This window comes from Priapulus caudatus, unplaced genomic scaffold, assembly GCF_000485595.1.
Source record: "Priapulus caudatus unplaced genomic scaffold, Priapulus_caudatus-5.0.1 Scaffold1678, whole genome shotgun sequence".
In the NCBI taxonomy this organism is placed as follows: domain Eukaryota; kingdom Metazoa; phylum Priapulida; class Priapulimorpha; order Priapulimorphida; family Priapulidae; genus Priapulus; species Priapulus caudatus.
Window position 1 is genome coordinate 40,888 of NW_014578739.1, and position 12,119 is coordinate 53,006.

At 51.6% G+C, this 12,119-nt stretch overlaps 1 protein-coding gene across 1 annotated transcript in view; it reads right to left on the reverse strand.

Moving 5' to 3' along the window:
• Positions 1-234: 234 nt before the first annotated feature.
• Positions 235-12,119, reverse strand: part of LOC106817316 (IQ motif and SEC7 domain-containing protein 1-like) — a 22,250-nt gene continuing 10,365 nt past the window's right edge. The window contains exons 4-12 of the mRNA XM_014821981.1: positions 9,408-9,774; positions 8,567-8,706; positions 7,752-7,807; positions 7,399-7,625; positions 7,064-7,195; positions 5,074-5,195; positions 1,818-2,115; positions 1,354-1,403; positions 235-950 (exon numbers count right to left, since the gene is read on the reverse strand). Coding sequence (XP_014677467.1) covers positions 714-950; positions 1,354-1,403; positions 1,818-2,115; positions 5,074-5,195; positions 7,064-7,195; positions 7,399-7,625; positions 7,752-7,807; positions 8,567-8,706; positions 9,408-9,774 — 1,629 coding nt within the window. The 3' untranslated portion in view covers positions 235-713. The remainder of the gene's footprint in view (positions 951-1,353; positions 1,404-1,817; positions 2,116-5,073; positions 5,196-7,063; positions 7,196-7,398; positions 7,626-7,751; positions 7,808-8,566; positions 8,707-9,407; positions 9,775-12,119) is intronic.

A 12,119-nucleotide genomic window follows, 5' to 3' on the forward strand; every position in this document is an offset into this window, starting at 1 on the left:
AGAGGGCGGAGGGCAGGGGAGGGGACAAAGACACAAGAAGCGGGGGAGGGACAAGGGCACAGGGTGAAGGGAGGGAGGGCGGAGGGGGAGGGACAAGCGCACAGAGTGGCAGGGAGGGGAGGGTGGTGGAGAGGGGACAAGGACAACAGGGACGGGGGAGGGGACAAGGCATCAGGGCAGGGGAGGGGACAAGGGCTACAGGGTGGAGGGAGGGTGAGGGCGGGGGGAGGGGACAAGGCCACAGTGGGAGAGAAGTGGCAGGGACACAGCGCTGTGGGGGAGGGGGTGGGGAGGAAAGGGCGCAGGGCAGTGGAGAGGGCACAGACTGGCAGTCACCAAAATCTACCGCCACCACTATGCAAGCGGAACATGGATCAGGGAGTTTGAAGGTCAAGAGTGTTTGATGGTCGGAGAGTTTGAAGGTCAGAGCGCAGTAAGATTGAGGATGGGTGGCTAGCTCTCGCCAGCAGCAGATGCAAGATCGCAATGTGACAGTACAGCATAATCTACAATGCACGTGCGCAAATCTGTAATCGCCATGGCGACAACACCGCCGCCGCCACTGACGACGACGGACAATAGTTAACGCGCCACTGTCGAACCTCTGCCGCCATTTTGATTAATCAGCGCTGCGGCGCCCCCTGGTAGCAGGATCGGTCGTCCTCACACGTGAAACGCCGGCTATGCCATGAGGGCGCCCCCTGGCGGGGACCTCACACCTCCGTGCAATCGGTCGTCGCCTGCTTGACGTCTTGTTTCGTCGTCACCGCTGCCGCCGCTGCCGCAGCCGCAGCTGCCGCCGCCAGCTTCGACTTGTCTGGCTTCTCCTTCTTGTGGAAGAGTCCGGAGAACTTGAACGCCTGGTTGGGAGACTTCCCGGTCGCTGCGGCCGCCGGAAGTTTCCCCGTCTGCGGCGACGAGTCGCGGCTGATCGAGCTCGCAGTCGAAGACTGTAACCACGGCAACGCACACGCGTGAGAGAGATGACAGCGAGGTCACGAGGTCACGATCACTGCATGACCCCGACACGGGGAACGCAATCAAATGATGGGCTAGCGACAACTGGTTCGCTCGTTAACTTGCGATTTAATGAATGATGCTGCGATAATTATAATCATGATAATATAATTATAATTATATTATGATAATTGTACGATAATATAATAATATGATAATTATAATAATTATAAATGACAGTTTTCGTTACTTAGATGACTAATTTAATGAAATTGTTCGTTTGCGATGCATTCAACGTCGATTAAGCAAAGAGGGATTCAGAGCTTAAAAAATTCAATATACTATATATATATAATATATATATATATGTCTAGGTCAACGAGGATATATACGTACCATGCCGCTATCCAGTGAGCCCGCACTGCCTCTGCGCTTCAGTTTGCCACCTGCAGGAGAAGAAAAGAGCTCGTGAGCGGACCAATGTCCGATTACTCCACGAGTCACCAACTCATCCACCACAGTGAGATTTTCGTGAACAAGTAAACACAGAAAAACATACTGACAATCCAACAAACGAATCAGCCCACATACAAAATAAACAAAACTAACAAAGAAATAAACTAACAAAGAAATAAATCAACAAACCAATATACCAACAAACGAACAAATCAACCTACAAACAAAATAGACAAAACAAAAACAAACAAATTACACAACAAACAAATAAATCAACAAACAAGCCAACAAACACACAAACCAACCAACGAACAAACGAATCGACTCACAATCAACAAAAATTAAAACAACAACAACAACAACAACCAAACGAACAAACAAACACAACACAACACAACACTCACTCTGGTCGGCTAGATCGAGCAGCGAATTGGAGAGCGCCGATCGTTTGAGCGGACCCGCATCAACGCTTAGCCGATCCTGCGCTCCTCCTCCTCCACCTCCTCCTCCTCCTCCTCCGCCGCTGGAGCGAGACTCCGTATCTCCATCCTCCACGACGCCCGAGTCACGGCTGGAGATGTAGTGCGGACCTCCTGCTCCTCCGCTGCCTCCGCTGCTGCCGGTGTCCTTGTTGCGTCCGTGCCGTGACACCTTGTGCTTCTGTAACTCGTCGTCTAAGCGAAGATTCTCCATCTCATCCATCTGTGGGGAGGAGGGAAAGAGCTTTATTAGCGAGAACGACGGAGAGGGGGGTAAGAGGAGAGAGAGAGGGAGGTAAGAGGAGAGAGAGGGAGGTAAGAGGAGAGAGAGGGAGGTAAGAGGAGAGAGGGGGAGGTAAGAGAAGAGAGAGAGGGAGGTAAGAGGAGAGAGAGAGGGAGGTAAGAGAAGAGAGAGGGGGAGGTAAGAGGAGAGAGAGGGGGGTAAGAGGAGAGAGGGGGCGGTAAAAAGAAAGAGAGAGGGAGGTAAGAGGAGAGAGAGGGAGGTAAGAGGAGAGAGAGGGAGGGCCCAGGTCGAGGAGAGAGGGACGTGGGGCGCTGGGGGGGTGTACATGGCGGTGGATAGAAGAGTGACGGAGAGATGACGGCGCGCCCCGGTAAGAGGAGCGAGAGCGGGAGGGCTGAGAGAGCGAGAGCGGGGACGGGGTACAGACGGGAGAGAGAGGGACGGTTATTAGAGAGCGGAGAGAGGGAAGGCAGGTAAGAGGAGAACGAGGAGGGAGGGGGTAAGAGGACGCCGGGGGGGGTAACGAGGGATCGGAGAGAGTGAGATTCGGGCGTAAGACGTAGGTGAGAGAGACGAGGGGAGGGGTAAGAAGAGGAGCAAGAGGTAGGTAAGAAGCAACGAGAGAGGGGGCGGGGAAGATGGAGAGAGAGGCACGGGGTCTGGTTATAGGAGGAATGAAGAACGGGGGTCTGAAGTGACGCGATGATCTGAGACAGGTTAAGAGGGCTGACGACATAGCAACGCACAGGTGCCCCCGGCATCCCCCCACCGGGCGCCCGGCACACCACACCGACGATCCCCGTAAGAGGTGGCCGCCGAAAGAGGAGGGTAAAGGAGAGGAGGGCGGAGGTGAACGAGAAGAGGGAGGGAGGTACGAGGGGTGCAGAGGTGGGAGGGGAGGGTAAGACCGGATAACCTTATGAGAGAAGAGGAGAGCAGACGAGGTACGAGGGAATACACGGATCAGGGCGGACATTGGGTAGGTGATTCGATGCGTGCGACACGGAGTCAGGAGTTTGGCTAATAAAAGATGACGAGGGGGGGACGGTAAGGAGAGAGGAGCGGACGTAGAGGAGGAGGGGGACCGTGGGTCAACGAGGGGGAGGAGATCGGATAAGCAAGGCAGGACCGAGGGCTGTGGATGTACAGAGGACGAGAGGGGGGACGTCGGTAAGATGATTGGGGGGGGACAGGTCAAGACGCGAGAGAGAAGGGCGGGGTAATAGAGACGAGGGTGGAGCGTAAGAGGAAATGAGAGGGGGATGGTAGAATGGAATGAGAGAGGGAGGGGGTAAGAGGGGAGTACAGCTACTGGAGGAGAGGGAGGGATAAGAGAGAGAGAGTGGGGGAGAAGAGTAGAGGGAAGAGACGAGGAAGTAAAAAAGACGACGAGAGGAGAGGGTAAAGAGGGAGAGAGGGGGAGGTCAAGAGGGGAGAAAGGGAGTAAGGGGAGAGGAGGGGGTAACAAAGGGTCAAGACGAGGAGATGGACGGGCTAGGGCAGAGAGGGAGAGAAGGGGAGAGCCGCTGACGGAGGAGGGAATATGAAAGGCAGCGGAGGGTGCGCGTTGAGAATCGGCAGCAGATAGGACGAGAGAGGTAAGAGGAGCGACGGAATGGAGATGACGAGGAGGGTAGAGCGAGGAGGGAGAGATCGAGCCCGCGTGATGGTGGAGAGGCAATTGGAGTAGAGGAATCGCCAAGAGGGGGTACACAGAGAGAAGAACTAACGGAGTGGAAGTCTGATGTAGAGAGGCGATAGCGCATAAACGAACGAGGTGCACATCTGCTATCCTACGTTCGATTATGCCGAGAAACGTCCGTGTATTCTGGTGTCACGGTTCGTCGTGCGATAGAACCACGCACTAGCGCGCTCCGGCTCCTCCCCTTTCTCTCTGGTGATGGCTCTCTCCTTCTCTCGGTCTCACCTCACCACCCTTCCCTTTCCTCTCACCTTCCTCTCCTATCTGCATCTCTCACTCACGCTCCACTGGATCTTTCTCTCGCCTTCTCTCTCACTCTCCTCTCCTCTATTCTCTCTCCTCTCTCTCTATCTCTCTCTCTCTCCATCCTCTCTCTCTCGCTCTCTCTCTCTCTATCTCTCTCTGATCCGTCTCTTCTCTCTCTTCTCATCTCTCTGTCTCGTCTCTCGGCTCCCACTTGTGCTTTCCTCCTAGCGTCGCTCTCCCGGTCGCCTCTTCTCTCGGATGCTGATCTGTCCTCTTCACTCTCTCTCTCTCTTCTCTCTCTCCTCCTCGCTCTCTCTTCTCTCTCGGCTCTCTCTCTCTCGTCTGTCCTCTCTTCTCTCGTCTGCTCTGACGGTGGCTCTCTTCTTCTCTTTCGTTTCTCGTCTTTTTCTCTCTGCTCTGCTCTCCTCGTCTCTCTCGTCCGTCTCTCTCTCTCTCTCTCGTCTCTCCTCGCGCTTCGCCTACTGGGGCTCCTCTTCCTCTCGTCTCTCTCTGCTCTCTCTCTGTCGTCGGTTACTCTCGTCCTCTTCCCATACTTGTCAGTTGCTCCCTTGACGTTCAACACACACACACCTGACTCGGCGTCACAATCAAAATTATTGATGCAAATATTTCAATAAGCTTCTTCCTCACGTCGAGCCGTCGCCTCTGCTCTGATGCTCTGTCTTCACTCTCCTGCCCACTATCGTTCGCCCACAGGAACGTCTGTTCGTCATCCTCCTGCTACCCTTATTATCCCTGCCTTAGCCCTTTTCGGTGCCTGCGCCTCCTCCTTCCTCCCCGTCCTCTCCTCCTTCCCTCTTTCCTTCTCCTCCTGAGTGCATTCCTGCCTTCCCCTCCTCACCCCTTCACCTCCCTCGCCGTTTCCTCCTTCCTGCTTCCTCATCCCCTCCCTTCCTTCCTCCTATCCACTTGGGCCTCGCCTCCTCCTCCTCCTCCTCCTCCTCCCCCTCCTCTACACTACCGCTCACCTCCGCGATGGCCTCCTTCAGGTCCTCCGTGAACTTTGACCTGTCGTGTTCGTTGCGAGCGTTGAAGATGATGTGCACCTTGCCATCGATCGTCGGCATCAGCTTCAGACCGTAGTTGTGATCTAAGGAAGAGACAACAGCAGCCGCACGGTCACCCACCTGGGCGAGAGAAAGGGGGAGAAGCTGCGTGCACACACACGCGCGGGTGCAGACGTAGGATAGATGCATAATAAAAAGATAAAGAAAGATGGATAAAGAAATATAGATGAAGAAAGATAGACGTAAGATAGATGGATAAGAAAAAGATAAAGAAGAAGATGGATAAAGAAATACAAACGAAGAAAGATAGATAAGAAAAAGATAAATAAATTTAGACGAAAGATAGATGGATAGAAGAAAGATAAAGAAAGATGGATAAAGAAACACAGATAAAAGATAGATGGATACAAAAAAGATAAACAAAGATAGATAAACAAAGATAGACAAAACGTTGATGAATGAGAGAAAGATAAAGAAAGAGAGATAAAGAAACACAGATAAAAGATAGATGGATACAAAAAAGATAAACAAAGATAGATGAAAGAATAGATGGATACGAAAATGATAAAGAAAGATAGATGAAGAAAGATAGACGAAACATAGATGGACGCTGGAGTCTCGTTTCCAACAGGATTCATAAGGGCTTCATCGGAGGCTGCGTCTGTCTAGCTGATGACCTTTCCACACACGACGTCACATGTGACAATGTGCAGGGTTCTCGTTTTTTTTGCAAAGAATTGTGATTGGTTTGCCTGCTCTATCCACAGCAATTTCCTGCATGGCCAACACACTGCTGATGGCTATATGAGATTAAATGCAAACAGGACTACCTGATTTTTTTTACAGATATTCAACGGAAAAAAAGAATCAGTTCTATAACGTTAATGCTGGTGTAATTACTGTGAAGTATTGCCTTTTAGGGTGAACACTGAACACAGCCTGCGGTTTCCAGAAGCTTTAGTAATGCCAGTGCTTTTTGGCCTGATACGATTATTGCAGCTACTGCTAATTGTCTGTTTACTATGGAATGTACACGCTATCGCCAGCTGTTCGTGGAGGTTGACTGACACGGTGCTCTTTTCAGTGCGAGCAATTATCTTTGAAAACACGAGGAAAACATGACATTGGGAAATGTATTCTTAAAATAAATAAATGAGAGAGAGAGAGAGAGAGAGAGAGAAATGTCAAATGCAAAACTAAATTCTAAACGAGCAGTGCCTATTTCACCGTTCTGATAGAAAAACTATAGAACCCTTGCTGCATCTGACTGTGTGGGCGTGCATGTGCATGTGCATTGCTGTGGTGGCCGTGGGTTTTTTCATCGAATCCTACTTTCTGGCATAACATCACGCATAATTTCACTGCATGCCGGGAAAAGTTTGTTTACATGAAAAGTTTGTGATAATTTTTGCATTGAAGACGATATACAATATTACTTACATAGTAGTTCTAAGTAAACTATTATATATAAATATATATATATAACTTGCAGCATCAACTCAAAAGGATGGCATTGTGATTTCTTGAAAAACTTACATTTCAAAACTTAATAATCTACTAATATTTATGGGATTTTTTTGGTATGTATGGCCGGCCGCCTTTGCGAAATGATTTCCGACCGTAATACCTGCAGAAATGAGATAACGCGATTCAACTACAAGGTGCTGCCATCTAGTGTCTGATGGGGTGCAAAAATCGTTACCAGGTGGGTCGTGTAGTGAAAGGAGATAACATGAACTTTCCTAGGTTATTCCAGGCATTTACTGTTATCTATTCTTGGATGCATGTACCTGAACATTCCCATTTGTCATCCCCACTCTGCTCCTGTGCCCTCTTACTCCTATCTAAACTCCCACCCCTTATCCCTCCTTATACACAGAACCCCGTGTACCACGCCCCTTAACAGTCCCCACTATGGAACACCTATAAAGGGTGAACATGCGGAACTCACAGCTGTTCGCGAAGGTCTCCACGTGCATTCCGCTGAGCGGGAACATCTGCCGGTAGCTGTACGTCACCGCTCCCTTCTTCTTGCTGAAGATCTTAGTTATCTGCAACAATGCACACCAGGTGTCACCACCAACTAGCAACACACGAGTAATTTTCCTTTTAAACTACGAGAATAGAGATGTTTTATAGATTTTTGGATACTGTATACTGTAAAAGAAATTAGATATTTATTTAGATATTGTTATATATATAATTAGATCATTCGTACAATACTATACTATACTATATATATACTAACTCCTATGAAGAGTTGGATCGCATTGGTTCAGGTCTGACCTTTCTCGTCTCCACTGATCACGCCTCCTTCGCTCTCCCTCACCCTCCCCCTGGAGCCTTCCTCTTTTCCTGACCGGCAGCAATCTCCCCAATGAGGTCCAGTTGAATCGAGGAACGTCGCACGCTGTGAGCCGCCCGATTCTCCTTCCGTTGCCTGTTCGCGGATCGGGAACCTCGTAGCAGCGCAGTCGCAAGCAGTCCGGCGGCATGCGAGGTGAGGAACCTGCCTGTCAACACATGAGAACAGATGAACGCCAAAAGAGACGGAGCGAGGACCGGAAGCGCGAGGAGAAGAGGAGAGGGCAGGACGAGGCGATGGGAGGGAGGGAAGGGAGGGAGAGGAGATAAGGAACCTCGTAGGACGGCGTAGTAGCAGACGAGTTCGGCGGTGCGGCAGGTTGTGAACCTGCTTGTTATACCACATGAGAACGACGATGAGATGTCAAGGATGTTAGGCAGGGAGAGGGGGAGAGGAAGGGAGGGGGAGGGAGGGGACGAGAGGGCAGGGAGGCCGAGAGCGGAGCGGATGTATAGAGAAGGCAAGAAGGTGGTAGGAGAGGAAGAGCTGGGACGTGGGAGATATCTTGAAAAGACAGCAAGGGGAGTCACCGAAAAGACGAGAACATGACGAGATGTGGGCGTGCGGAGACAGTGACAAGACCGTGAGGATCACTTCAAGAACTGTCCGATCATTACATTAAAGAAACATTCCCGACCAACATTTCTCTGCCGTTGCCTGCCCCTCGTGCATCCAGCCACCACCGTCTGACGCTCGACACCGCCACTGCCACCAGGGCGGTGGCGTGCCTGTACCTCATGGACATCTGACACCAGTCTAGGCTCACACCTGCCCGTGCGACCAGCGGGCGCCTGTACCTCACGTGGCATTTACCACCAGGTCTACGGCTCACACCACACCCAACCGCCACCACGGCGGGGTGCGCATGTACCACTGGCATCTACCACCCAGTGTGCGTGGTCTGAGCCGCCACTGCCCACCAACGGGGGCGCCTGGACTCCCCTGGCGAGATCTACCACCAAGTCTACCGCTCCCACACCTAGTCACCACCAGGGAGTCGGGGTGCGCCACTTATGCAGCCGGAACTGCGCTCTTACCACCAGTCTACGCTCACACCTGCCACCGCCACCAGGGGGCGCCTGTACTCACCGGCTTCTTGCCGACGATCGTCTGCTCGACCTTCATGACCTGCGTGATGTGGTCCATCGCGGCCTTGAACTCAAACGACTGGATGCGGGTGTAGATGCCCTGCAGCATCTCCTCGTCCACGTCGTGGCCGTCGTCGATCCCTGAAAGCAGCAGCGACCAATCGGCTGTCAGCGAGGCGGGAGGGGGCGGGGCGTCGCGTGCCGTCGACCAATCGGCAGTCAGCGAGGTGGGAGGGGGCGGGGCGTCGCGTGTCGTCGACCATTCGGCAGTCAGCGAAGCGGGAGGAGGGGGCGGGGCATCGCGTGTTGTCGACCACTCGGCTGTCAGCGAAGCGGGCAGAGGGGGGTGGGGCCACGTTTGTCGTCAACCAATTGGTGGAGGGGATGTTTCTGAATGATTAATAAGTCAACCCGCTCTCTCTCTCTCTCTCTCTCTCTCTCTCTCTCTCTCTCTCTCTCTCTCTCTCTCTCTTTCTCTCTCTCTCTCTCTCTTTCTCTTTCTCTCTTCCTCTATTTATCATGATCGTGATCATGAGTGTGAAGTTAGCGAACATGTAGCAGAAAACATTAATAGCAATCCCTGCCAGCAGGTGGCAGCACGTGACGTCACTCGCTCGCATGCTTGCTTCACAAATCTATGTATAAACTCTTTAGATTATAGATCGTAACAGGAGTGAAAAAACACATTTGTTTTTAATAACTCCTGATAGATAAGTATTACTGGTGGTTATTATTCGCGCTGTATACATATATCAGTGCTCGGCATCCGGCAACGCATTCCACGATGATGCTACCTTCTCCCCCTCTCCCCCTCTCCCCCACCTTCTCCCTTCTACACTCACCCTTGAGGTTCTTGATGAAGTCTTCAGGCTTCATGCGTCGCTCTTGCTTCACGTTGGGGCTGTGCAGGTCCGTGTTGAGCATGATGATCGCAAAGGCGAGGATGAAGACCGTGTCCTCGCCGTGCAGACGCGCGTACACGTCGGGGTTGCAGACGCAGTAGCGATGCCCAAACACTTCCATCAGCCGCTCTATCTTCTGCGCTTCACCCTGCAGGCAGAAGAGAGAGGGTAAAGGGTTAAGGGTGTAGTTGTAGAGGATGTGGGGATGGGGGGGGGGAGGAGACAGCAGCAGTGAGGGTGGAGGGTTGCAGACGCAGTAGCGATGCCCAAACACTTCCATCAGCCGCTCTATCTTCTGCGCTTCACCCTGCAGGCAGCAGAGAGAGGGTAAAGAGTTAAGAGTGTAGGTGTAGAGGGTGGAGAGTTAGGGGTGAGGGGGTGTGGGAAAAGCAGCAGTAGTGAGGGTGTAGGGTTAGTGGGGTGGTTATATGAAGATAGGGGGGTGGTAACTGTAGGATTGTGGGGTGTGGGTGGTAGGGGAGGAGATGGAGGTGATGAGAGAAGGATGGAGGGTTAGCGTGACTTATGGGGGGGAGTAACAAAGCCCAGCTGCTGCAACCACACCCGCCCCCGCACGATCATTCCTCGCTGCACCTACCACCCCCGCACGCAGCCTCGCGAGAGTTGACCCCCCCCCCACCCACCCGTGCAATTACTCGTAATACATCATCGCTATACGTCTTCTCACGGAATTAATTACTGGTCTTAATCAGCAATCATTGCGGATTACTGCAGTGTTTCGCAACCGCTGCTGCCCCAGTGCGTGGGAGGCACGCCGCCGCTGCCTTACTTGTGGTTATAAGTTATGGTTAGGGTTAGGGTTATAGCTTTCAGAGTTGGTATTAGGGTTGAGAACTTGAGGTTGCTTGTGGTTATAAGTTATGGTTAGGGTTATGGTTATAGCTTTCAGAGTTAGTATTAGGGTTGAACTTTTTAGGGTTAGGGTTAGGGTTGAGGTTTTCAGGGTTGGTGTTATACTTGAGGTTGTATCTGGTTATAGTTAGGGTTACGGTATGGTTCTGGCTTTAGGTGTTTCGTTTTAGTTCATGAAGTTAAGAAGTATAGTTACATTTATAGCTACGTTAAGAATTAGCCCTAATGTCTGTGGCACATGAATGACCGCGTGCACATACATGTTCACGCACTCTCACTCATCACTGATGCTGTGTGTTGTTTTATAGGGTTTATTGTTATTGCTATTGTATTATTTGTTTTATTGTTTTGCAGGGCGTTTGTTGACGACATAGACCTCTCCAACATGGCCATCGACGTCGCACTCAGGAAGTTCCAGTCCTACTTCAGACTGCCCGTAAGTAGTGGCGCCATCTAATGGCAGTGTAACTCACCCAGGGTGCAACGACGCCATCTAGTGGTGGCTTAACCCACCCAGGGTGTGGTGGCGCCACCTAGTGGCTATGTAATTTATCTAGGCCGCAGTGCTGCCACCTAGTGGCTGCGTAACCCACCCAAGCTACAGCGGTGCCACCTAGTGGCTGCGTAATTCTTCCGGGCTGCGGTGGCGCCTCCTCCTCAACCCTAATACCAACTCTGAAAGCTATAACCCTAACCCTAACCATAACTTATAACCACAAGTAACCTCAACCCTAATACCAACTCTGAAAGCTATAACCATAACCCTAACCCTAACTTATAACCACAAGTAACCTCAACCCTAATACCATCTCCGAAACTAAGCTCGTCTAAGCTGACTGTCTGAGATAAAAGAGAGCGATTGTCGGCACTTCGTTCGAGTGTCTCTGTCCACGAGTTTTTCTAAATCTAGAAACACTGCCGCGGCCAGTAACACGTACGCACTCCCTCCCCCTCCTCCTCCCCCTCCTACCCTCCGCCCCCGACCTCAGCAGCAGCCGACAATGGTGTGTCTTGTATGCGGCCGTAAAACTGCGTGAAATCCTCTTTAGTTCTCTAATTTTATCCGAGGAATTTTACTGGCGTGACTCGTGTGTGCGTGTGTGTGCGTGTTTGTATGTGTGTGCGTGCGTGTGTGTGTGTGTGCGTGCGTGTGTGTGCGTGTGTTTGTGTGTGTGTGTGTGTGAGCGCGCGCGCGTGTGCGTGTGCGTGTGTTTGTGTGTGTGTGTATGTGTGTGCGCGTGCGTGCATGCGTGCGTACGTGCGTGCGTGCGTGTGTGTTTGTGTGCGTGTGTGCGTGTGTGTGTGCTTGTTTGTTTATGTTTGTATGTGTGTGTGCACGTGTTTGTGTGCGTGCGTGCGTACGCGTGTGTGTGTTTGTTTGTGTCGGTGTGAGTGCGCATGTGTGCGTGCGTGCGCGTGTGTGCGTGCGTTCGATGAGTAAGTAGTATAGTAACGGCACCTGTCAGTGCCACCCGTGCTAGGATGAACACCGAGAGAGAAAACCAGTCAAGGCCAACAACAGCAGCTACTTACAAATCGTGTTAAATTGCGTGAGCGTCTTCCGACTGCTAGTCCCACGCTCCCCCGTGTGCGAGGCTGCGAGCGGGTACCTATGTCTGTCGGAGAGCTGATTGATCGATGTGTCTAGCTTTAGCTCTAGCTCTCTCTCTCTCTCTCTCTCTCTGTCTATCTATTCATCTATCTATCTCACACACACGCTCTCTCCCCCTCTCTCTATCTCTCTTCTATCTCTCAATCTCTGTGTGTATATATATATAT